At 37.7% G+C, this 24,028-nt stretch overlaps 1 protein-coding gene across 7 annotated transcripts; it reads left to right on the top strand.

Moving 5' to 3' along the window:
• Window positions 1–209: 209 nt before the first annotated feature.
• On the top strand, window positions 210–22,919 carry ARPP19 (cAMP regulated phosphoprotein 19). Of its 7 annotated transcripts, XM_072808550.1 has the most exons (5): window positions 282–306; window positions 501–555; window positions 9,202–9,294; window positions 12,028–12,150; window positions 18,844–22,919. In XM_072808550.1, the coding sequence occupies exons 2-5, from the start codon at window positions 511–513 to the stop codon at window positions 19,012–19,014; spliced, it is 432 nt and encodes a 143-aa protein (XP_072664651.1). In that variant the 5' UTR covers window positions 282–306; window positions 501–510; the 3' UTR covers window positions 19,015–22,919. The 7 variants fall into 7 exon arrangements, with proteins under 7 accessions (XP_072664653.1, XP_072664654.1, XP_072664651.1 ...); XM_072808552.1 differs by lacking the exon at window positions 9,202–9,294 and having other exon boundaries at window positions 210–306; XM_072808553.1 differs by lacking the exon at window positions 9,202–9,294 and having other exon boundaries at window positions 224–301.
• Window positions 22,920–24,028: the final 1,109 nt, after the last annotated feature.

The raw sequence follows: 24,028 nt of genomic DNA, 5'->3' as shown, positions 1-24,028 counted from the left end.
CGGAGCCGGGAGAGATTGTGGAACGGAGCAGCACAGGGCTTTGGAGCGCGCAAAAGACAATATGCCCGGTTACAGCGCGAGAACAAGTACGAGAATCGGACTGGGCGAGTCCGGGAAAGCAGAAATTATGAAGTCCCTGGAACAGGCGGGAAAGGGGCGGGGCGGAGGGAGGAGAGGCGGCTCCGCTTGTAAACTACAATTCCCAGGAAGCATCTGGCCGGCGGACGTGAGGTAACGCGCGAGCCGCGACCTTTGAAGGAAGAAAGGAAGTGCTTCGGCGTCGCAGGGCCGGAGCCGCGGGGTAAGGTAGGCAGGGGCGCGGCGCGGCAGGGGCGGCCGGGCCGCCGCGGGTCGCGGTCGCCGAGCGCTGCGGGGCTCCGTGTCGTCATAAGGCACGGCCATTTTCGCGGGCGGAGGCGGCCCGAGCGGGCGCTGGGAGAGCAGGGGCGGGTGGGCCTCGGCCACCCGGTAATCGCATCTTCCCCGGCGTGTCGTTGCAGAAGGAGCAGTATGTCCGCGGAAGTCCCTGAGGCAGCCTCCGCGGAGGAGCAGAAGGTGAGTGTGGTCGCGGAAGGCCCAGAAGCGAGCGCGCCGGGGGCCGGGCCTGCGGGGCGGCCTGCTGCGGCCGCGTGCGGAGGGGCGCGCCCGCCGGGAGTCGGGCGGCGGCGCCTGGTGCGGAGGGCGGGGCCGGCCCTCACGGCCCGGGCTCTCGCGCGTCCGCCGCCCGCAGGCCCGGCTGCTCAGCGCCAGCGTGGTGGGAGTGGGAGCCTTGTCCACGTCGGCGCCGCCCCTCGGCCGGGCGCGTGGTTCCTTGCCCTCGACTGCACATGCGAGCGGGTTTTATGCGTGGAACCTGAGTTTCCCCGTGAGTTTCACTTTGCGCAGGAAGTTGTATTTCTCCCGTGAAGAACTAACTCTGCCACTCCTGGTGTTGCCCGCATGCCTTTAACTCCTGAGGCGGTCGTCGCGTGTTTGGGCGGGGAGTTCAGACCTGGGTTGGCAGTTCGGTTCCAACCCTTGTTGGCCCCGTGACCTTCACCAGTCGCTAAACGCCTTAGTTTTCAGTCTCCTCATCTGTAAACGTAAGAATAGCGATACTTCATGCGGTTGTTGTGGGGCTTCAACGAGCTAGGTGACTTCTGTGCTCAGAAATGTAAAGCCACTGGGATCCGCATATGGTACTTGTCTGGAAATGGAAGGCTTGGCATTTAAAAAATTTTACCAACTCAGTTGACCTGGATTTTCGTAGAGACAGGAATCTGTAATATCCTTCAGAGGTAGGAGGGTACGCCACAAATCCGTATACTTCAAATTATGAGTATTGAGGTTTTCTTTTTTTAATCTATGCTAGTTCTTGCCTGTTCCACCATTATTCCTGTTGCCCTACCCTCCTAGGTAATTGTGGCTGCCCTACAAAGGCCCAGGATACCTTGTTTCTTAAATTGTTGATGGAAAATTACCAGCACTTTTTCTTGAAAACAAAAAAAATCAGAAGGCATTATCATAAATAGGATTTGGCCTAATGCTTGGACTTTGTAAGGGCTTCTGCTTAATGTTCTACCCATGCTCCTAATCAGGTTGGAAATTTAATTAGTGTGTTCTAAGCCCATTCCATATATTCTTACAAGTTAAGTTTTCTTCAGTTGGATGGATCTGTTACATTGTTATTATTTTAAAAAAAAGAAAAAGCAATAGTATAAATAAGAGGCCAAGTTAGGATATTATTAGGGAATATTCCGATGAAGGCTGTGTTGGGTATTTTTTATGTTTAACAAAAATGAACTTTTAGGACAAAAAAAACACAAACGTAGTGTAAAGATTACAGTAACATGAAATGTCAATTATTAACTAAAAAATATTTATTGTGGTGTTCATAATTGCTTGGGATTTAAGAACTCCGGGAAAAAAACAACAAATTGTCTCTATACTGTTCTGTCCTAAACACTAAAATCAACCTCAGTTTTGACTTATGATATAGAAGAGTATGCTATGTAATTTTCTTTTGTGAGATTTGTTAGTGTGTTGCCAAAGTGTAAAGTGTTGATTTCTAAAATGTAAATGCTTTTACCTGGAACAGCCTAATGTTCTGACCCTTAACAGTATGAAACATGTCTTGAATGTTTTCTTTTCATGAATATCTACATTAAAATTTTAATTCAAGTCCTGTGGTTTTAGGGCTGCTGTCATTAATACCAAAGTGTAGGGGTAATATAGTGTCCCTTCTTGCATTAGGGATTGGCTGTAGATGTTAAGTGCCTGTAGCATGGATACCATCCCTAAACATGAGAATGTGCAGAGTCACTTCTGTGTTCCTATGGGCCAAATCACCTGTTTCTTCCATTTGGAAGAATAGTTAGATGACCTAAAAAATTGGATTATTCTCTTTGTACCCAGTTGACCTTTCAATTAAAGCCAAAGTATTCAGCTAAAATACCTTTATAGTTTTATAGTACATTAGCCAATTGCCTCTGAAAAATTAACAGAGATCAGCCTGCATGGAGTAGAGCTAAGTCACTGTTTCTCTGAGTGCCCCTTATTAAGAGAAGAAAACTGTATAGACCACTGTTTTTTTAATTGGGATATTAACTAAATATGTATGAACTTGAAAATAAGTATAAGCATCTGTTTCTTTAATACTGCTTTAAAATTAAAACGGGCACCTGGAAGGCTCAGTTGGTGGAGCGTGCAACTTTTGATCTCAGAGTGGTGAGTTTGAGCCCCACACTGGATGTAGAGATTACTTTAAACATTTTTTTAAAAAATTAAAAACAAATACAAACAAAATTAGTGTAAATTATTGTGTCATGGTATTTTGCTGAAAATAAATTTCCAATGTATTGAGAATGTGGTATCAATTGTTAAAGTGCGGGAACTCTTCAATATGGCAGGTTAATGGTCCCCTAGTGATATGATGACTCAGTTCTTTTTAAAGTGTAATCTATGTGATCATTTAACTCTAAGGTCAAAAATGCATCATTACATTTTAAATTGAGCTCTGTTCTTTTCTCATTATCTTGGATAATTAGAGTAGTACTGCTCAGTCTCGGTCATAAATGAAAGCTCACATGGAACTCATGTGGCACTTAAATATGAGATGGCATTTCAGATGTGCTAGTGTATGCTTATATTTTTTCTTGTAGATTATCACTGAAGTGAAAACAAAACATTAAAAATTAAGCAGAGACTTCTTGGATCTGTTACCTGTGATTCCACTTTGAATAACACTAAGCTCAGTCAGACAGGTGTGCGCTCTAGTTCTGGGGTGAGAAGAGGCATGTGGAGACTTAAAATACATAAATCTATTTTCATTGTGAGCATCTTAATTTCAGGGACCCTCCTTTATCTTTTCTCACATAGCATCTAACTTACTCGATTCATTCCATTCATTTTATTCAGAAAATATTGGTTGAATGAAATTTTCTCAGAATTTTTCATATGAAACCATTGGCAAAGTACTATTTCAATATAGATGGCAGTGGTTGTACTGCAGTTTAAAAAGGGGAGGGATTTGGACACCTGGGTGGCTCAGTGGTTTAGCTCCTGCCTTTGGCCCAGGGCATGATCCTGGAGTCCCTGGATTGAGTCCCACGTCGTGCTCCCTGCAAGGAGCCTGCTTCTCCCTCTGCCTGTGTCTCTGCCTCTGTCTCTGTGTTCCTCATGAATAAATAAAGTCTTAAAAAAAAAAAAAAAGTAGGAGGAGGGATAGACTATAGTAATACGAAAACCTTTGTTTAGACCCACTTTGGAAATCTGAATGAAAGTAGAGGATTAGGGATCCCTGGGTGGCACAGCGGTTTAGCGCCTGCCTTTGGCCCAGGGCGCGATCCTGGAGACCCGGGATCGAATCCCACATCGGGCTCTCGGTGCATGGAGCCTGCTTCTCCCTCTGCCTATGTCTCTGCCTCTCTCTCTCTGTGACTATCGTAAATAAATAAAAATTTAAAAAAAATTAAAAAAAGATTAAAAAAAAAAGAAAGTAGAGGATTGTATATATTTTTTCATATATACCTGGTTTTTAAGTTTAAAAGAAATCATAATAGCAGGTTTTCTAGATTTTAGTACAAATTTCATCAAGTTAAGTTAGTAAGATGTCTTGGAAGAAGCTAACTCAAGTAGGGCTCTCACTTGAAATATTTTTGTCAGTTTAAAACATAACACTTGGTACTTTTGTGAGTAGTGGAGAAGGAAGAAAACTATTATGTTAATTACTTTCATATATCGCCGTTGAAGAGTGGATACAAATTGCTTTTCTATTTTCCCAGTTTTTAAGGAATTGCGGTTAATATTGACATTTGTTGGGGCTGTTACACCACTGCCTTTGGTAACTAAAAGTCTCAAGGGTGTTTTAAATTTTTATTTATATTATATTATATTATATTATATTATATTATATTATATTATATTATATTATATTATATTATATTATATTATATTTATTATATTAATTCACGAGAGACAGAGATGCAGGCTCCATGCAGGGAGTCGGACTAGGAGTCCGATGCGGGACTCGATGCTGAGACTCCTGGACCACGCCCTGGGCCAAAGGCAGCCACTCAACCGCTGAGCCACCCGGGTGTCCCTAATTTTTATTTTTAAACCAGAACCTAGTGGTCTGGTTTGTGCAACCATTAATTCTTAGCAATCTAGAGGTAAACCTCAGAAAAGTTTTAAAATGTTTCTCTTTGCTATCTTAGCAAGTATGCTTCTATACAACAGTGTTTAAGCTTGCCTCTCTTTTAGTCTTTTATTCTTGAACCTGTGCTACTATAACATGAAATACTTAAAAGATAACCTAATGGTAAAACTGTAAGGTGTTTAGGAAGTTTCTTAACTTTATTAAAAACAGTGTGTTTGTTCATTAGGCTTTTATTGAACACCTGTTAAGTGCCAGCTACCGGGCAAGTAGTAAGGATTTAATTGGACTACAGTGTTTTCCCATAGAGGTTGATAACAATACTGATACTTCCCTGGCAATATCCTCTAGGATTTGTTGGCCTTCGTTAATCTTTTCCTGTGTATTCATCAGTCAGTGCATCAGTGAGCATAATTGCTGAGCAGATAGATGAGAATTTGGTTAGAGTGATCAGATTTGTATTGTTGATATTGCTATGTAACTTTTCTGCTGAAGGCTGAAGAGTAGTACCAGTCATTCAGATTTATTAGCAATCCATGATAGACTACATAATCCCTGATTGGTCTTTTTTTCTGTATGTTTTTATACTTTATGCCCTACCTACTTACAAAAAGGATATCTAATGTATTTCAATAGATTAATTCACAAAACCGTATTCACAATAAATATTAGGCTGTGTACTAGGTATAGAGTATACATTGAAGATAAAGTTTATGTGCTTGCCAAAAGGGTAACCCTCATTTGAAGTAGTGTTCTTAAGTATTTTTTTTGTAAATGATAAGTGTATATCTTTGTTATGATAATCCTGGGTTTCTCTGTTCCCAGTTTGTAGCCTATAGTAAATACTCCAGAATTCTATTGATCCTTCTATACTTCTCCCCACCAAAGGGATTAGCAGCATAGAAACTGCTGAGCTGAGTGAATCCACTCACATTCTAGTATCTATTCTACAAAGTAGTAAAATTACTGTATGATACAAAAACATCTTAGAGGATAAAATTTTGAAATCAGATTTGAATCTTTAAAAATACTTCTTGGCTAAGCTTATCATTCCCCTATTTTGCTGACCCTCTCTTTTGTATCTTTTTTTCTCTCCTATTCTGTTTGGGTTCTGTTCTTTGTTTATTAAGGTTGGATACATAACTCATTGAGTTTTCATTTTCTTCTTTAATATAAACCCCTAAGGGACATTTGTCATATCCCACAAGTTTGGTAAGTATAGAATTTTTTATTATCAGTGAGTTCCATGTGTTTTTTTATTCTTGTTATTTCTTTTAACCTTGAATTATTTCAGTAATGTATTTTTTAAGTTTGTACACATTGCAGTTTTAATGAGTTAATAAGCATTTTAATAATGTATTTTAATTTCTAAATAGTAGGGATATATAAAATTTTTATTACTGACTTTTAATCTTATTAACTATAGTCATAGGTGGTGGTCTGGATGAAAATGGTTAAGACTTTTCCATTTGTGCTTGGGAAGAGCATGTATTTCCTTTTATTTATTTATTTTTTTTTTTAAGAGCATGTATTTCCTAACTATTGGGTGCAGAAATATAATCTGGTATCGTGACTTTCTTTTTCACCCATCAATTGCTGAAAGGTGTGTTGAAATATCCTATGCTGATAGACTTGTCACTTGTTACTGTAATTCTGTCAACTTTTGCTTTATATATTTCGAGGCTTTTTTTTTTAAGATTCTATTTTTTTTAAGATTTTTTAATTTATTTATTCACAAGAGACAGAGAGAGAGAGAGGCAGAGACACAGGCAGAGGGAGAAGCAGACTCCATGCAGGGAGCCGGATGTGGGGCTCAATCCCAGGTCTCCAGGATCAGGCCCTGGGCTGAAGGTGGTGCTAAACCGCTGAGCCACCTGGGCTGCCCAAGATTCTATTTTTAAGTAAATCTGTATACCCAGCATGGGGCTTGAACCTACAATCCTGAGATCAAGAGCCCCATGCTATACTGACTGAGCCAGCTAGGCTCCCCTTTTGTTGTGTATTTAACCTCCAATATTAAGACTTTAAAATTTGAAAAGCTAATGCATCAATTATATCTCAGCAAAGTTGGGGAGAAATTACAAAGTGACTTGTCAGTATACATTAATGTATGCCAATTTCTTTGCTATTCCTGTATCTCAAGCCTTTTTCAAGATTTATTTTCATTCTAGCTGAAATAAATGTTTAGGAATTACTTTGAAGGATGTACAGAAACATGGAATCACACCAACTTCTGTGTGTCCTTTGCATTTTTTTAACATGACTATAGGGATAAATTGCTTATTTTACCTGACTTTATCAACTAGTGTTTTATCTGGAGAGTAGGAACCACTTTTGGTATTTGAAACAGAAAGGGATGTGTTTAGGGAATTAGGGTACAAATTATTAGAAGGGTGGAGGAATAAAGGGGGAAAATGTTTCTGGAGGTGAAAGCTCTTGGGCTACTGCTTGTCCTCACGTTGTTGGTGGCCATCACCAGGAACAGAGTCGATTCTTTCTCCTATGCCTTTTAAGCTGGTGTATAGTCATTAGCAGAACCTAGTAGGAATTCAGTCAGGGAAATACAGTTTTTGACGTCTAACTATAGGGATTTAGGGGAGTGTTTTAAAGAAGGGTGAGTATGGGCTGAATGCCAGTGGACACAGTCTGCCACCTGACATGTTAATTATATTTAACTCTAGGTTGAAAGTCCCAAGCATTTCAACTTACTGATAAGTTGAAAATATATAACTGTACATTTGCAACAAGCTAAGAAGGTTTCTGTATGGTCCATGAAAAGTATCCTAGATGTCTGGATGGGATGTACTGTGTTTGAGAAATGTTGATTTGGTCATATTTTTCCCCCTTTTGGTGTTAAATGCAGCTGAAATTCTGAATCCAGCTACAGAGTTGCAGCTAGCAGACACTTGTCCTTTTATCTATGTATTTGGAAAGAAAGTTCAAGGATTAAATTGTTTTTCTAGGACACATATCATAAATCCATTCCAAACCTAAATGATACTTTCTTCTGTTGATGCTGTTGCCCAAAACGGTATTTAAAATAAACTATTTTGATTTAATTGAACATGCTTAGTATTATGTATAAACATATACAAGAATGTATTCTTTATTTAGAAAATACAGGAATGCCAGATACAGTGGTATGTTGTGTACAACTTTCTTCCCCTCTTTTATTGAAAATTAGGGAAACCTGCAGAAACACAGGAAATTAGGGCAAGTTGCTACCACATACTAGAAATTTTAAGGAATTTCTCTTAGATATAGGGAACTGATAATTCAACTCAAAGGAAGTGAAGAGCCTTTATTTACCAGGCCCAAGAAAGCTGGATGGTTTTATTGGAAACGTAGGACTGTTAATACCCTTTAGTTTGAATGTGTGAGGACTCAAAGGCTATAATCAAGTTATAGTTCTTTTCAACTAACATCCAAATTTAAGATTAACCGATTTATAAAACAACTGTATCAGGGGACCCAAGAATAAGTTCCTTTTCCCAATTCCCTCTGAGAAGCACCACTGTGAATACAGCTGGACCTGTGGCAGATGCCTACAGTGAAAGCTGAACCACCAAGGAGAAACTCTAGCCCACCTTCCTGCACTAAATTGGTAATCTTAAATTTATATTATTTCTTTAGCTTGGGTGATGAATACAGTATAGTCCTACCTTACATAGGGGTTAGATTCTAAAGTTATCAAACAAATTGTATATAACTAAAATACCCTTGAAGAACCCCAGTGAAGTCCCAATCGTAGTGGAGATAGCCCTATCAGTTCTCAATAGGACATGTCACTTTTTTTAATCTAGTGGTTGAACAGATACCTGGACTGATTCTTCAGTTAATTGACAGCTGAGGTGTAGTAGATTTCTAGGGGCTGAGTTCTTAAACACTAGAATAATAAACGGAACACTGATACACTTCAACTCTGAAAGAACCCCAGGATTGAGATCATTATGGGAATGGCAGGTTTGCATCACACACCTCACATTTGAGCTCTCTTTGGGGTCATACTCTTCTTGAATGGAATGACTGGCAGAGTCACTGATACTATTTAGAGGCTCTGTCTCTGGCAGAGCACACAGAGTTGAATTTTGTGTATATCAAGAGAGTGATATGACCACTTAAAGAGACTGAAAATCTAAATAGATACATGAGACTGTAGCATAAAAGGAGGAAGGTAGAGCACTTGAAGCAGAAGGGGGAGCACACAATATAAAGGAGGCCCCATAGAAAAAGTATATTTGACAGCAGCTGCAGCAGCATTAATCTCAAGATATTCCAAGACTAAAAATGAGATGTTGTAACACATGAGGAAGCTGGTCAAGATGAGGGAAATACTGACAATGTATAAGGTCAACAAAGCTAATTATAAAGCATGCATTAATACAATTTTGAGGAAAATGGATGGAAAAATCGTAAGTTATTTTGGGCATAAATGATTTGCTTGCTGTATAGGAACAGAAGGCTTGGCATTTATGGATATTCATTCATTTTTGACATTCATAAATAACCTGGAAGAATTTTTTTATATAAATTTATTTTTTATTGGTGTTCAATATGCCAACATCTAGAATAACACCCAGTGCTCATCCCATCAAGTGCCCCCCTCAGTGCCCGTCATCCAGTCACCCGCACCCAACCTGGAAGAATTGAGATATGCAAAGGTATGTGATTTTGCCTGGCTGACATACAGAAATGAGTTCATTAGCTGGAAGGTGCATTTTGTCTTTGCCCAGCATTGCCTATCAGGGCAGCTTTGTTTTTCTTTTTTTTTTTTTTTTTTTTAATATTTTTTATTTATTTATGGTAGTCACAGAGAGAGAGAGAGAAAGAGAGAGAGGCAGAGACATAGGCAGAGGGAGAAGCAGGCTCCATGCACCAGGAGCCCGACGTGGGATTCGATCCTGGGTCTCCAGGATTGCGCCCTGGGCCAAAGGCAGGCGCTAAACCGCTGCGCCACCCAGGGATCCCAGCTTTGTTTTTCTTGATTGATTGATTCTTCTTCAGTACTTACCACAAAGTGATAAACATTGCTCCCCTATAAAGTATGGTTCTTGGGGGGAAAAAGTAGACTATATCAAGACTGCTGTTAAAAGTGAGTAGGTTTGGGATTCCTGGGTGGCTCAATGGTTGAGCGTCTGCCTTTGGCTCAGGTCGTTGATCCTGGGATCCAGGGATCGAGTCCCATATCAGGCTCCCCATGAGGACCCAGTTTCTCCCTTTGCCTGTGTCTCTGCCTCTCTCTCTGTATTTCTCATGAATAAATAAAATCTTTAAAAAAAAAAAAAGTTAAGTATGTTTGGGGCACCTGGGTGGCTCAGTGGTTGAGTGTCTGTCTGCCTTTGGCTCAGATCCTGATCCCAGAGTCTTGGTATCGAGTCCCACATCAGGCTCCCCACAGGGAGCCTGCTTCTCCTCTGCCTATGTGTCTGCCTCTCTCTCTCTCTCTGTGTGTGTCTCATGAATAAATAAAATCTTTAAAAAAGGGGGGAGGTGGGTTTTAGTGGACTCAGCCTTTCTGTCCTGTGGCTCTACCTTGTGGATGGGGATTGGATCCACTTGGAAGGGGAATGAAGAGCTTGAGAAGAGGAGAAAGAATAATGGGAAGGGACAGGACCTTTTTCAACTTGACAAGTAGTTTCTGTTGACCATGAAGGACACTAGGACACTCCAATCACTAGAGTCTGCAGCTGGGATCTTGGGAAAACTGACAAAAGTCAGTGCAAGAAAAATGTCCCTTCTTAAATGCCAGTAGTATGAGCAATCATACCGTATAAAAACCTAATGTAGGTACAACCACCATGTCCTGAAATGAGACACAACTATTTGAAAGGACTGATCTATTCCCAGGACTGAGACTGATTCACTGGGTTATGGGATAATTGACCTCAGTTTCTGAACCATGAAATTTCTTGGGAAACTTTCAAATGGAAGAATGCTACCCAAAGTACGGCACTTTGGGATTTTGATATTATAAGCTGAAGGCATCTGAGAAATAGCATGTGCAGAAAGGACTTTTGGCTTTCCCCTGAAGCAGATAATAAGATCCGCAAATGAGAGGTGCCTTCTGTATAGCTGGAGGAAAGGAACTCCCCTACCTTCAAAGATAGAGGGACACAAAGAAGACTGAACAAATAAGCCTTGCTCCTTTCCTCCATTTACCACTCTCAGCTCATGTTCCTTTTTGTCCTGTCATATTTTTTTCATTTTCTCTCTACTTTTGATTAAACCTAGTATAAAAATGAGGTTTAAACATATCTTTGGTCTTCAGGTTTATGAAGCCTCCTGTATCACATAAAATTTGTATTAAATGTGCTTTTCAAAAAAATTGAGTGAATAGGCTTTGGGGCACTTGGTTGGCCTAGTTGGAAAGCATGCAACTCTTGAACTTGGGGTTATGAGTTCAAGCCCCATGTTGGTTGTAGAGCTTACTTACAAAAAAACAAAACAAAACAAAAAAAAAAAAGGGCACCTGGATGCCTCAGTTAAGCATCTGACTTCAGCTCAGGTAATGGTCTCAGGGTCCCCTGATAGAGCCCCATGTCAGGCTCAGCAGGGAGTCTGCTTGTCCCTCTCCCTGCTGGTGCTCTCTCTCTCAAATAAATAAAATCTTTTAAAAGAAAAAAAGAGAATAGTCCTAAAATATTGATAGTCATTTGGTTAGAAAACACATTTTTGATACATTGAAGAATGGTACCTTTGGTATGAGCGGTCTGTCATTAAATACAGGGGGAAACTAGGGAATAATATACACTGATAGGAAGATTGACAAAGATACTTCTCTTTAAAAATACCAAGGCTGGGTGGCTGGCTGACTCAGTTGGTGGAGCATACAACTCTTGATCTTGGGATTGTGAGCTTGAGCCCAATGTTAGGTGTAGAGATGACTTAAGAGAAATAAAAATTTTTTTTTAAAAAGGTCTTCTATATTGAGTTAGGGAAAATCTTCTGGTAAATAAGTTGTTAATTCCTATTAAAGAATCTCAGTGCTTCCAATCATACATGAATCTGGATTAACAGATCTTTTTGTGTTTTAAGAGTATTAAGATGGTTCTCTGAATGCAGGCAAAGAACTGATGAGTTCCATGGAAGGTGACTAACTATAAATGTATTATACATGACTGGAAAGTAATGGCAAGCAAGACTTCAGAGCTGAGTTATCTTGATATTTTTATCCAGTGTGTGGGGTGTACACATGCATCACAGCTATAATAGAGCTATCACATGGATCATTTGAAAAACAAGACAGAGATGTTTTAAAAGCTTCTGTGCTTGATTTCTCAGTCAGATGCTGCAGTATTTGGCATTCGACAACTGAAGTCCAGATCTAGATATTAAAAGGTGAATTGTTTTAAATAAGTAAATTGTAATAGACAAGTTATTTTAAATTATTTCAGGAAATGGAAGATAAAGTGACTAGTCCAGAGAAAGCTGAAGAAGCAAAATTAAAAGCAAGGTATCCTCATCTGGGACAAAAGCCTGGAGGTTCAGATTTCTTAAGGAAACGATTGCAGAAAGGGGTAAGTTCTCTATATGATCTTCAGATGCTTAAACCCTATGAATTCAGTGTGCTGATTGTGATTACAAAATGGGTGTCTGTGTACATAACTCTGTATCTTACCAGATATATAGATACATAATTTTCCTATATTTTATACCTTTTATTGTATAAATACGTATAAGAATGAACAACTCATCACTTATTTAACTATAAACTATTTTAAACATGTGGAAAGTGCAGATAATAATATAGCAGAACCCATGTACCTACCACTCAGATTTAATATGTTAATATTTTGCCATATTTACTTCAGTTTTATCTTTGTAAGAAAGAAAATGTTGTAGATATAGTTGAAACCTACCACATGTGTGTAAATATCCTTCTTTCCCCTTCTTTCCAAAAGTTAGGACTATCCAGAAGCTGGCATTTATCTTTCTACTCATATATTTTTTTTAACTTTTACCTGTTTTAAAGATGATTTCCATGCCAGACTAAAAATATTTTTTATTTGGATGAAATCACTTATGTAAGCAGAGCTTATTATCTCCTTTACATAATACATTTTACAGTTACTCTAATACAGTTTATACATGGTAATTTTAGTAGTTCAAATTACTGAAAACATTTTTTCAAAATCTTACCAATTCTTTGTGAGGTAGAAACCATTTAATGCTCAGTAATGAGATCTGAATTGAGATAATGCTACTTGAACAAGATCCTTAGGTTTTCTTTTTTGACCTCTTTGTGAAAAATCAAAGGATTCCATCTTTTCTTTTCTTTTTTTTTTTTTTTTTTAAGTAACTTTATTTACCACACAGGGAACAGGGAAAGATGAAGAGAATTATTAATTGAATCAGGTGCCAAATCATGTTTTTCCTTAAGTAAATACCTTGAACACTTGAACATACTGGTATCTGCTGTTTGGTTAACCAACACCTATCCATGTGTATGTGTATGTTTATATGTATAGGTATTGGCCATAGCTATACATGATTATTTTCTCAAATTGCAAAAGGATATTGTTTTCCAGCTTTATTGAGATACTGTTGACATATATATTGTGTAAGTTTAAGGTGTACAGTGTGATGATTTCACAACATACATGTTGTGAAATGTTTACTAGTAAGGTTAGTTAACACATCCCTTACCTTACATAATTACCATTTTGTTGTTACGTGAGAACATTAAAGCTCTACTCCTAGCAACTGTCAAGTATACAATGCAGTATTGTTAACTTACTGTATATTAGGTCCCTGGAACTTAGTCGTTTTATCATTGAAAGTGTGTGCCTTCTGACCAGTATCTCCCTATTTCCCCCACCCCTCAGCTTGTGGCAACCACATTCTGCTGTTTTTACACGTTTAATGTTTTTAGATTCCATATGTAAGTGAAATCATACGTTCTTTGTTTTAATACCGGGAGAGTATGGTAAATGTGGCACCTGGCTGGCTCATTCTGTACAGCATGTGACTCTTGATCTCCAGGTCATGAGTTCGAGCCCCATGTTGAGGGTAGAGGTTACTTTAAAAAAAAAAAAAAAAAGCTCGCCTAATAAAAATTCTAGCAATTCAAAATAAATACATAAAAACTTAATTTTAAAAGTGGTAAAAAGTACAGGTTTTTTTTTTTTTTGTTTTATATGAAAGAATAATGTTCACAGCTTTGAAATATTATTTCAAAGTTAGGAATTCAAAGGCAGGTAGGAATTATACCAAATATATAAAAAGGTAAAGTTTCTGGGGGCACCTTAGTGGCTCAGTCAGTTAAGCAAGCGTCTGCCTTGGGCTCAGGTCATTATCTCAGGGTCCTGAGATTGAGACCTGTGTCAGGCTCCCTGCTCAGTGGGAAGCTTGCTTCTCCCTCTACCTCTTTTTTTTTTTTTTTTTTTTAAAGATTTCATTTATTTATTCATAGAGATGCAGAGAGAGAGAGAGGCAGAGACACAGGCAGAAGGAGAAGCAGGCTCCATGCAGGGAGCCTGATGTGGGACTCGATCCAGGGTCTCCAGATCATTCCGTGGGCTGCAGGCGGCGCTAAACCGCTGCGCCACCAGGGCTGCCCTCCCTCTACCTCTTCTCCCTGCCCTACCTGTTCTCTCTCATAAATAAATAAAATCTTTAAAAAAAAGTAAAACTTGTGTTCATGAGAAGTAATTCAGTGGGAAAATTATTACAAAAATGATAGTTAATATCTATAGTACATAAAAGGATTTTTCAGATACTCAAGAAAAACATTAAGGTGCTCCTAGATAAAGAATTTTAGCAGGAAAAATATCAGGTGCAGAAAAATGTTTATCCATGATGGAAATCTGTGAAATGTACATTAGATCATATACCATAGTACAACAAAATTAGAAAAATACTTACAGTAATACTGGTGAGGTTGAAGTTGAATATAGTTAATATTCTCTTTGTTGAGTGGAGCATTTAAAATTATTACTCCTTGTGGGAAGGGATATGGATCAAGATTTATAAAGGTGTTCATATTCTTTGAATAATCCCTTGAGGGATTCAGTATAAGGAAAACGTCTTCAAGTTTGAAGATATTTATAGCTTTATTTATTTTTAAAGATTTTATTTATTCATGAGATAGAGAGAGAAGCAGAGACACAGGCAGAGGGAGAAGCAGGCTCCATACAAGGATCCTGATGTGGGACTCGACCCTGGGACTCTGGGATCACACCCTGAGCCAAAGGCAGATGCTCAACCGCTGAGCCACCCAGGCGCCCCTATTTATAGCTTCTTATTTTATTTTATTTTATTTTATTTTATTTTATTTTATTTTATTTTATATTTTATATTATTTTATTTTATTTTATTTTATTTATTTTATTTTTTTAATTTATTTTTTAAAAAGATTTTTATTTATTTATTCATGAGAGACACAGAGAGAGGTAGAGGGAGAAGCAGTCTTCCTGCAGGGAGCCCAACATAGGACTCGATCCCTGGTCTCCAGGATCAGGCCCTTGGGCTGAAGGCAGCGCTAAACCGCTGAGCCACCAGGGCTGCTCCTATTTACAGCTTTATAATTAGAAGTAGCAAGAGTGCTACTTTGAATAAAAGTATTCAGCAGCAGAGGAATAAATTGTGATGTCAACAAAATAGAATATTTTGTGGTTATTTAAAAGCATAAAGATAATGTAATGTAGGGAATAAGTAGAAAAGCAGAATGAGAAAGATGTTCATTATATTATAAATATAGCTTCGTAGAATATATTTGCATCAAATCTAATTTTAAAATAGTCCCGTTAGGTATGGTTTATGTAATAAATTATATAATCATCTCTGACTATTAAATTGTTACTTGGATTTGATTATTAACTGTTTAGGAAACTTTTTTCCTTTACCAATCTCCAGCATAATTTATTTGTGTTAACAAGCTTTCTTCCTGGGACACCTGGGTGGCTCAGTGTTTGAGTGTCTGTCTGCCTTTGGCTAGGGTGTGATCCTGGAGACCCGGGATTGAGTCCCACATCGGGCTCCCTGCATGGAGCCTGCTTCTCTGCCTATGTCTCTGCCCCTCTCTCTGTCTTTCATGAATAAATAAATAAAATCTTAAAGAAACAGCAACAAGAACAAGCTTTCTTCCATCAATTGGGCTGTTGTCTTTATAATTTTCCTCTAGCTTCAACTATTTATGGCTTTTTAGTATCTTCAAGTCAGAATTTATAAATACATATCTTGGAGTAAATAGTTGGGAAAGAGAAAATGCTACTTGAATCAAGAAATAATTACATAGGGGCAGCCCCGGTGGCTCAGCGGTTTAGCGCCTGCAGCCCAGGGTGTGATCCTGGAGACCCTGGATCGAGTCCCACGTCAGGCTCCCTGCATGAAGCCTGCTTCTCCCTCTGCCTGTGTCTCTGCCTCTCTCTCCTCTCTGTGTATTCTCATGAATAAATAAAATCTTAAAAAAAAAAGAAATGGTTAAAAAAAAAATAATTACATAGAATTTGAGAAGGGAACTCTTGAATGATATTGCATTATACCAAAATGTCAATGAATAAGCACTTTTATATTAGGGAAATAAAGTTATATTCAACTATATTATTTCTTACTATTTTAAAAGGGTTTCGTTTTTTTTTAGATGTCTGGATCACAGGGTTCTTGGGTTTTAGAGGCTGTTTTTTTTTTTTTTTTAAGGTTTTATTTATTTGTTCATGAGACACACACAGAGAGAGGCAGAGACATAGGCAGAGGAGAGACAGGCTTTCTGTGGGGAGCCTGATCAGGACTCGATCCCACCAGGACTTGGGGATCACGACAGGAGCCAAAGGCAGATGCTCAACCACTAAGCCACCCAGGTGCCCTTGGGTTTTAGTTTTTAAGTTATAAATAGTTTCTTCATTTGGGAAGGTTGATTAGATATTTATATCTAATAGTCCCTTTCTGTTTTACTGTACTCATTAAAGTTATTACATCTATTTTAAGCTTTTCATAATGTGGCTTGTACATTTTGACATATAGACTGTTAAAACTGGGAGGGATATCGAGAAACAGTCTGGCCCATATTTTTTCATATTTGTGAAGCCCCAGAAAAACTGAGAATTCAGTTTTTTTAAGTTTTTTAAATGTATTTATGAGAGAGAAAACATGTTGGGGAGGGGGAACAGAGGGAAAGGAAAAGCAAACTCTGCACTGAGCACAGAGCCCTACTCAGGGCTCCATCTCAGGACCCTGGTATCATGACCTGAGCTGAAATAAGGAGTCAGACAGACACTTAACCATCTGAGCCACCCAGATGCTCCAAGGATTCAGTTTTAAGTAAAATAGCCTTAAAAAGTTAATTTGTCACTTTAGGTGATCACTTAGTGTCAGTGCAATTATAAATACTGATGTAAGTGTGGCTCCTAAATTTGGGTAGGAGGAGGCTTTTATAAGTTTGTCACCAGATGATCCAGAACATGTTTTGCTAATTTTTAAAGATTTGCACTTAAAATTCAAAATTTTTAAGTTGTTAAAGACAACTAATATTGCCTTGTTAGCCTATGTCTGTCTTATGGTGAGAAATGCTGATTCAGTTCACTCCTCTCTCTAGAGCAGTTTCAATTGTTAGCACTGATTTTAGTTTTGTCACTAGCCACATTAAATAAATTTAATTCCTTTTCCCCAAGCAGAGTAGCCTAACAAGTAAGTGAGAATCCCTTATGATGAATTTTCGCTTACTATACAATAAGTATAAGAAACTGACTTTATTACTTTGAGAAAAATATGCTTAAAATGTGCACTGTGTGTTAGATTTCTCATTTTATGCTTTTGACTCAGTAAAGAATTTGGCAGTCTGCTTTGTTTTCCTCTAGAAGCTACTACATTTCAGAAGTAACTCTAATAGGACACTCAGAGTTCTGAGATTTCTTTTTCAAAATTTAATTATTTGAGAGATTGAGCAGGAAAGGGGCAGAAAGGATAGCAGGCTACCCTCTGAACAGGGAACCGGATGTGGGACTCCATCCCAGGAGTCTGGGATCACGACCTGAGGCAAAGGCAGACACCCAACCAACTGAGCCACCCAGGCGCCCCTGAGATTTTTCACTGTACGCATTTTAAAACATGCAGAAAAAAGCTACAGTAAACCTTAAAAGGACATGCTCCAAGTTTCCTTGTTACTACTCATTGTGTTACATACATATAGTAACACATAAAAAACCGTTTTCTAGCTTTAGACTCTTTGGCTTTAGGCCTGATCTGGCTTATTAAAAAGAATAGTCCCTTGGGAGAGGCAGCCATTGAGACCTTTTCCCAGGCCACTCAATAATCTTAAACTAAGCTGTGAATTCCCAGCTACTTTATTTACCACATGAGATACCCCTGAAGTCTCAGATTTTTTTTCCCCCCTCACCTTTTGTCCATGAGACACTCCTCTTAATTTCTGGATTATTCCTCTTGCCTACTCTAGAAATGTTAGGTTACCTTCCTTTGGGCACCCATAGCACCTTGTGTGCTTACAACAGTGTGATGGTTGGGATTCTGACTGTTGTGCATCTTTGTATATCTCTCCAGGACTCACATGGTGCCTCATGTATAACAGGCACTTAGTAAAGGTAGGTTAATAAACAGGATAGGTGGGAATTAAAAACGAGGCAAATTTGTTTTTACTCTGAAACAGGTACCTCATGTAGTTTAGCTATGTTAAGACTAAACTTTTGCTGTCTTTGCAATTTCTATTTTAGTGATAAAAGGTATCATTACCTTATTCATCCTTCCGCCTAAAAAGTGATAGTTGCACTTATTCAGTGTTTTAGGTGAAAAATAGAAGTGTAGGATAGGGATGTGCATTTTAAGTGATAATTTCTAATGAGTTTATCTCTTCTGTTACTCTAGCATTTATATTTTAACCTTAATTTGATTTTAGTGAACTGTGCTAATTCAAAGAAATGATTTTAAGCCCTTGCAGAAACGTTCATTCTAGATGACAGGAGCTATAAAATAATGGTTTTAATAACATAAGGTTATTGAATTAAGGTAATTGAAAGTGCGTGGCACATCTTAGATGCAAGTTGTGGATTGTTTTTATTTTCAGAATAAGCAAGAATTTCAGTTTGGTTTTTCTGTTAGTAAATGAAAGCTTTGCTATTTCATCTATATTAATGTTTTGTTTAAATTTTTTAAGAATAACTTATTTTATACTGACAGTATAGGGTCACATGTACATGTTAAATCAGTGTGATTGCATATGAAAGTTTTAAATTCCAGTCTCAATTTCTTTTTTCTTGTAGCAAAAATATTTTGATTCTGGAGATTACAATATGGCTAAAGCAAAAATGAAGAACAAGCAGCTTCCTACTGCAGCTCCGGATAAGACAGAGGTCACTGGTGACCACATTCCCACTCCACAGGATCTTCCTCAGCGGAAACCATCCCTTGTTGCTAGCAAGCTGGCTGGCTGATTAAAAGAGCTGAACTGCATGAATCTTCTAATTCCCGTTATTTCTCCTTATTATGTTACTTCTCTGCTTTTTATTTCCTTTCATTCACTAAGTCATTTGCGAATGACAGCTTTGCAGGTAGCGGTAGTGTGTGCTGCTATTGTAAGGGAATATATGTTTGTAGATTTTTTGATTAGTTTAACAGTGCACTGATAAAAGAACATGTTAGAGCAACATAATCTACTTGAAAATAATTGTATATATTACCTAACTTCTAGTGTAGGACTGGTTCAACAAGTAACAAGCAAGTTTTTCAATTGTAATGTGTTGGCTTTCTTTAATTCATCTTAATTATAGCTTTGTATGTTACTCTTATTTAATATAACCTCTATTGTATTGATTTCTTCTGTATTTTCCTTTTGGATTTTGTAAAACAGAAGTTTAAGACCACAAGTTGGAAGAAAGGTCACATTCTTTAAACAAAAGTACATGGGGCTCTGAAAGATTTGTATCTCTGTGATTGAACTTGAATGGCCTTAAACCTGTTTCAGCTTTAACAATAGAATTTTACTTGGGCAATATTTGCCCATTCTGGTGTAACTTAATGTGACTCTAGTGCTTAACAGCTGCCATTGAAGCTAGTATTCTTATTCAGTTCTATAATGTTAGAATATCTTTTGTTGAAGATGTGAATGAAGTGTGCATGTGCATCAACTTTTGAATTCACTTTTGTGCCATTTTTGTAAATACAATAGTTTTGCACAACCTCTCACAAATGTCTGTATTAATTTCACATACTAAAAAGTAGATGATGTGCCAACCAGAAGCACAAGAGTTCCTACACAAAACTCTGTATGTCATTAGAGCTTTTGTATAGTAAGAGTAGTTTACAATCTTGGGCTTATAGAATACGAAACTGAAATTTTTGCTTAGTCTGTCATAGACTTAAGCTTTTTCATTTGTTACTAATATCCGTGACATTCAGTGGCCTTGTGCAGATATGATATGTTGCTTAGGCATATCTTTTGTCCTATGCAGAACATTTCATTTTGACTTTTATGAAAATTGCAATTCATGTAATTTATATAAACTTTTTTAATGTAGAAACTTTTTACTTCCACAGTCAATTTGGGGGACACTAGAATAAAAGGCTTCGATACTCTGCCTCCTGTGGCCCTTCCCTCCTTTTCTTCTTGCCTCTTTGACTCAGATCGTGTTCGGCTGTGCTGTTTAGTCTGTTCAGAAGCATAAGTGTATATCCTCACTCTTAAAATTTGCTCTATATTTTATAACAGAATAATGTTTTTCTTCTAATTTCTTAGTTGTTAATTAACCACTCTTAATCCTGTATAATTACTAATATTTGACACTTGTTTAAGTAAAGTGAATTTTATACTGAAACAAATACTTGAGAAGATTGGCCCAGGAACCCATGTCAGGATGAGCTGATAAGTAAGCTAAGTGAATTCTACTTGTGACACTTAGAGTCATTTATGTGGTAGGTGGAACATACATTAAAATATTAGATATTTTGCTTCTATAGATGTCACTTTAATAAAATAATCAATTTAATCTTACTTGTGGTTTATCTAGTTAGTAAATAATTTTAATTAACAGACTTCATTGGGATATATTTACTGCTCTTTTAAGAGTTCTTCCCATAGGTGATATGCTATAGCATGACAATGAAGATCAGTAGTCTGAGATGATAGTATTTTTTTCTTTGTCTTTGACTTGCACAGGGCCTCGCCTCTTTTTGGATCCAGGCATCTTTTCTAGATCTTGGCTCCATCTGTGTACTTGCTTTCCTATGACCCAAATCATTGTAAATGGTGCCTTGAGCATAGCACCTGCGCTTAAAGGCTGCCTAGTGCTCTCAGTAAGACTTGCTGATTATCTTCCTGCTCCACCCACCCCAAAAGGCAGAAAAGCAATGAAATCAGTAATGTTCTAGTTTGTAATTTTAAAGATCAGTTATATATAAACATATTTATGATGGGAGCAAGTAGATTATTCCACAATATGTATGATCGTTGTGGGATCCATTTAAGAGTAGGCAATACCCCAAAGTAGAATTTCTGTGATATCTTGTCTTTTTAAAAAAATTTTTGGTGAATACTTGCAAGCTGTCAACATTAAATATACACATCTGAGATGATTAATCTGAAAGATCACAGAGACCATGTTATTCTTCACCATGATAGGATTCCTGCTATAGTTTACAACAAGTGATAAAACCTCTTAAGTTTTATTTTGTAAATTACAATGCTGATATTTAACCTACCTCAAAACTTGTTGAGGATCTGTGAAATACTGAGTAAGTGCCCAAAATAAAATACTGTTGATTGTCTTTTTATTAAAAATTTCCTCATTAAACCAACCTGCCTTCTGTAAAGTCACAGTGCTTAAAATCTCAGGATTTTCCTTAGGAAAGACCTGTCAACAAGAATTTGTAGGTATAATTGCTTAGCCTCCATTATTGGTGCTTGGGATAGAGAGGTTTTTAATTTTTCTATTTTTTTGTTCTGCCTCAACTCTCAGTTTATTGACATTATTTGCAGACTGTTTCACCATTGCTTGAATGAAGATGTTGACTAGATGAGTTTAATTCTCCATTTCTCTAATTTCAGAGTTGTGGTTTGAAAAATTGCTAATTTTAATTGTCTTATTTATTACAAATGAATATTGGAGTGTACTGAAGTTGAGGGTAACATATTTCATGAAAATTCGCTAATGTCTGGAATAAATTACCTGTTTTGTGTCCAGTAGCTCCTACTTTGGTGGTACACTTTGAGAAACATTTCATTTTTGGAGGTTACATCTCACTAAAACAATTACCGTTCTTGGCATGTTGGGATAGTAAGAATTGTTGGAATGTTTTGATGAACTGGCAGCAGCATGTTTGCAGTCTATTTACAAGTTATTCAATACTCATGTGCTGCTGACCTAAAAATAAGTCTTAACTATTCATCACGGCAGGCCGAGTGAGGCCTCTCTACTTGTTCTTACTTCAAAAGTTGGAATTAGTTGCTCTTTTTACTTGATGTAACAAAACCATACTTGTGAAGTTTTATCAAAGCTGAAATGTAATCTCTGCTTAAATTGTGCTGTGAATTTGGTGTTTGGTGATCCAGAGGCAGGTAGCCTATAGGAAGAGCACACTTGAGTGTCAACTAAAGGAAGTTTCTCTGGTGGCCTTTTCACACTCCCCAGCATTAAACACATTTCTTGTACTTTTCATTTTCCTTTTTCACCTCATTTTACTTCACCCTGCCCCATTTAAGCCTCCAGATGGGTTTCATTAAATGGTATTTAGGGCTGATGAATTATCATCCTTGAACGTCTTTCTCAGTATGCCACATTTAGGACACATGTTTAATTTTCTAAAACACTATCCTAATCTGGATGACTAATTTGAGCCGCTGTCCCAACTCTGCAACTCAGCATGCACTGCCAGTCTTCTCACCCCCCCATATCCTTTCTCCCCCTAATCCCCCACCACACCTTACAAAATTGAGATCAAAGAAATCTCATTCTGCGATTGTTAATTTAAGGATTTAAAAACCAATTTTAATACTGTTTCACTAGTTTCGGCCTTTGAAGTAGGTAGACTTACGGGTTTTATTCTGCAAATTGCTGGTGGTCATGAAACCATTCATGTTATGTTTGTATTATGTTATCAACCAAATAACGTTTGGAAAAAACACCTGATTTCTTTTAATAAGCCCTCAGATCTGTTACCACATCTCTCATTTGTGATGCAATAGGACACTTTGCCTGTATTAAAAGGGCCAAGAGTAAATGCCTTTTTTGTTGAACATGTCTATAGAGTTGGCAGTTAATGCTGAAATTTGTCAAATAGCCCTTCCAAAATTATACTTGTGAAATATACAAAAAAATAAATTGATCTACTTAATTTCTATTCATTTAATTTGCAGTTTTTGTCTTATTTACATTGTTTTTCAGGAATATTTCCTGAAGTTGGTATCTTTAGATTTCAGCTACTACTATATGCGGAAAGAATTTTGTTATAGTCTGTCTGTTTTAAATTACGTATGATAGGGATGCCTGGGTGTCCCAGTGGTTGAACATTTGCTTTCGGCTCAGGTTATAATCCTGGGGTCCTGGGATCAAGTCCCACATCGGGCTATCTGCAGGGAGCTTGCTTTTCCCATCTGCCTGTGTCTGCCTCTCTCTGTCTCTCATAAATAAAATCTTTAAAAAAAAGTATGAAAATGACATCCTAACGATCTTACATTTGTTAAGGCTTTGTGATGAAGGTAACATTGTTTGCCTTCATGTTGGGGGTCTTCTTCAAAGCACTTCTAGTATCCTACTGTTGGAAATAAAAAGATGGATGAGACAAGGAGCTTACATTCTGAAAAATTATATAACATTTAACACTAGATAGAAGGTGTTACATTCATTAGGAGAGGAAGAAATAAAGTTATGGGCAGTCTAGAGGAATAAGTAATTCAATTTAGGGGATAAATGGGAGGAGTGTTAGAGGAGGGACTTTGGAGAGGGGGGTTGCAGCAGGCAAGGGAGACAACATTTAGTAGAGGGATTACTATTTTCAAATTGGCAAGGACTTGGGAAAATGTGGACTGAAAAAGGAAGTTTGGTTGGAGAGCATAGCATGTGAAGGAAGGAACTCTTGATTTTTCTCCTTAACGTTGCCTTTTCTTCCCAGCCGTCAATTCAGTAAATGATACCACCATGCGTTTACCCACTCAGGTACTCAAACCAACCTTGGAGTCATACTTGATTCCTTCGAGGCTGTGACCAACAGCCACAAAAATATACTGAATTTGTCGATCTCTCTCCATTGCTAGCCCTATACACATAGTGCTAATATTTCTTAGCTGGATACTTGGTTCCTAACATCACTTTCCACTCCTGTTACCTTGTCTGTGTTATGCTCCCATCCCTGCCTTACTCTGTTTCTATTCTTATCACTTAAAAATGTCCCAACCTTCTTTCTGCCTGTATTTGATATATTTCTCTTTTTTTATAATAAATTTATTTTTTATTG

The sequence above is a fragment of the Canis lupus genome, chromosome 32 (genome assembly GCF_048164855.1).
Source record: "Canis lupus baileyi chromosome 32, mCanLup2.hap1, whole genome shotgun sequence".
Lineage (NCBI taxonomy): Eukaryota > Metazoa > Chordata > Mammalia > Carnivora > Canidae > Canis > Canis lupus.
This window is presented reverse-complemented; position numbering and strand designations above follow the sequence as displayed.

What these genes read in the sequence shown, in the direction of transcription:
- ARPP19 (XM_072808548.1), top strand. Translation starts at nt 8,175, where the DNA reads ATGCCTACAGTGAAAGCTGAACCACCAAGGAGAAACTCTAGCCCACCT. An exon ending in CACCTTCCTGCACTAAATTG is followed by an intron (nt 8,238 to 9,201) that starts GTAATCTTAAAT and finishes GCCAACATCTAG; the next exon opens with AATAACACCCAGTGCTCATC. An exon ending in AAGAATTGAGATATGCAAAG is followed by an intron (nt 9,295 to 12,027) that starts GTATGTGATTTT and finishes AAATTATTTCAG; the next exon opens with GAAATGGAAGATAAAGTGAC.